General features: G+C 40.4%; 1 protein-coding gene across 1 annotated transcript in view; it reads left to right on the top strand.

Moving 5' to 3' along the window:
* Positions 1–2011, top strand: part of Pxmp2 (peroxisomal membrane protein 2) — a 13171-nt gene that overhangs the window by 7260 nt on the left and 3900 nt on the right. Inside the window, exon 4 of the mRNA XM_021187130.2 lies at positions 1660–1779. Coding sequence (XP_021042789.1) covers positions 1660–1779 — 120 coding nt within the window. The remainder of the gene's footprint in view (positions 1–1659; positions 1780–2011) is intronic.

Below are 2011 nucleotides of genomic sequence, written 5' to 3'. Positions count from 1 at the left end.
GGTTCATAACCATCCGTAATGAGATCTGGCGACCTCTTCTGGAGTGTCTGAAGACAGCTACAGTGTACTTACATATAATAAATAAATAAATCTTTAAAAAAAAAAACTTTGTATGTGTGTGCATGTGCATGTGTTTATGTACAGAAATTTTAAAACTTTATAATCAACTCTGGTACTCTTTTTCTCTTTGGATTTTATGACAGAAAGATAATATAAATGTTCTTAATACTTTCTAGTGATTGTGTGGTACATTTTTTTTTTTCCTAGTCTGCATGTATGTCTGGGCAGCAGCTTGCTTAGTGTCCTTGAATGTTAGAAGAGGACATTGGATCCTTTGGAACTGGAGTTATAGACAGTTGTGAGCCTCTGTATAGGTGGTGGGAATCAAACTGGGATTCTTTGGTATAGAGCCAGTGCTTTTCACCACTGGGCCATCTCTTCAGTGACCTGGACCAGCAGGCTATTCTTCAGGAACAGGGTCTGAAGTGGGAGGTATGGGGTTGTGAAATAAAGAAAATAGGAGAATTAGGACCAGGAGGTCATTTATAAACTGATGGCTCATGCAAGTAAGTTTATTAAAATTACAGCATCTATACTTCAGGGCTTCAGGGAAACCCAGTTGGCCTGGCTCTGAGCATTCCAGCCCTTGTTTGATACATCCTGATAAGAGTCCAAGAAAAGAAATTTATACGTTCCTCTTCTGTCTTTTGAGTTTTATATTTGTTTACAGGGGAAGCAGACTTCTGTTTCCATTTTTCCACTTATATCGCTCATTGTCTCCCACTTACTGTAATCCTCAGTGTTTCAAAATAATTTTATCATGTTCTCACTTTCATAAATACAGGCCACTAGTTAGACTCAGTCCTTTTTCTGGGTTTTCAGTCTCATTGCATGATGATTTGGTTTTTGTATTACTTTCATTTTATTTCATTTTTACTATTGTTTGCAGGTTATTTTTTTTTTTGGTTTTTTCGAGACAGGGTTTCTCTGTGTAGCCTTGACTGTCCTGGAAGTCACTTTGTAGACCAGGCTGGCCTCGAACTCAGAAATCCACCTGCCTCTGCCTCCTGAGTGCTGGGATTAAAGGCGTGTGCCACCACGCCCGGCTCTGCAGGTTATTTTAATTTCCATAATTTCACAGTTTTATTTTTACAATAACTGTGGCAAAAGCAGGTGCTTCTATCCCTTTTCAGGGTGGTTACTCTTTTTTTTTTTTTTTTAAGATTTATTTATTTATTATATATAACTACACTGTAGCTGTCTTCAGACACTCCAGAAGAGGGCGCCAGATCTCATTACGGATGGTTATGAGCCACCACCTGATAAGTTTTGACTGGAAAGAAAACATCTTTGACAGTTACTGTAGGAAGCCACAGCACAAGTCATCATCAGATAACTATGAGGAGCTGATGGGACACCACCCAGTATGGGAAGTAGCGTGTCCCTGAGCTGTTGTCACTGAAGATTTTCCACCTGGACAGTTGGCTCCTTTTAGCTGCAGAGTAGTAAGTGCAGGTGTGTTTTCAAATATATAATACAGGTTTTACAATTCATTGTCAAGGTCAGAGTGCCACATTACAGTTGCTATGGGTGAAGGGGCCGCGTGACAGTTGCTATGGATGGAGGAACTGCTCACAGTCTCCCCTCCCTTCCCTGCAGGGGAAAAATGTCAGTGTCTTTGTTGCCAAGATGAGGAGTGGCTTCTGGCCTGCACTGCAAATGAACTGGAAGATGTGGACACCTTTGCAGTTCATTAACATCAACTACGTGCCCCTGCAGGTGAGGCTTGCTTGTCTCCACTGAAGGCCTTTGTCATCTTTACCTAACAAATGGTGGTACTCTCAAGCTATATTTTCACCCATCTCTGGAGGTCTGGTTCATCCCTGATCACTGTCTGTGAGCTCTGGATTCAGAGCTGCAAAGTCGCACAGAGACTCCCAAGCTGCTGTTTCATCCTAGTGTTTTCTTTTTTTTTTTTTTTTTTTTTTTTTTTTTTTTTTTTTTTTTTTTT

The sequence above is a fragment of the Mus pahari genome, chromosome 23, assembly GCF_900095145.1.
Source record: "Mus pahari chromosome 23, PAHARI_EIJ_v1.1, whole genome shotgun sequence".
Classification (NCBI taxonomy): Eukaryota; Metazoa; Chordata; class Mammalia; order Rodentia; family Muridae; genus Mus; species Mus pahari.
Note: the sequence above shows the minus strand (reverse complement) of the source record. Positions and strands in the feature narration are given on the sequence as shown.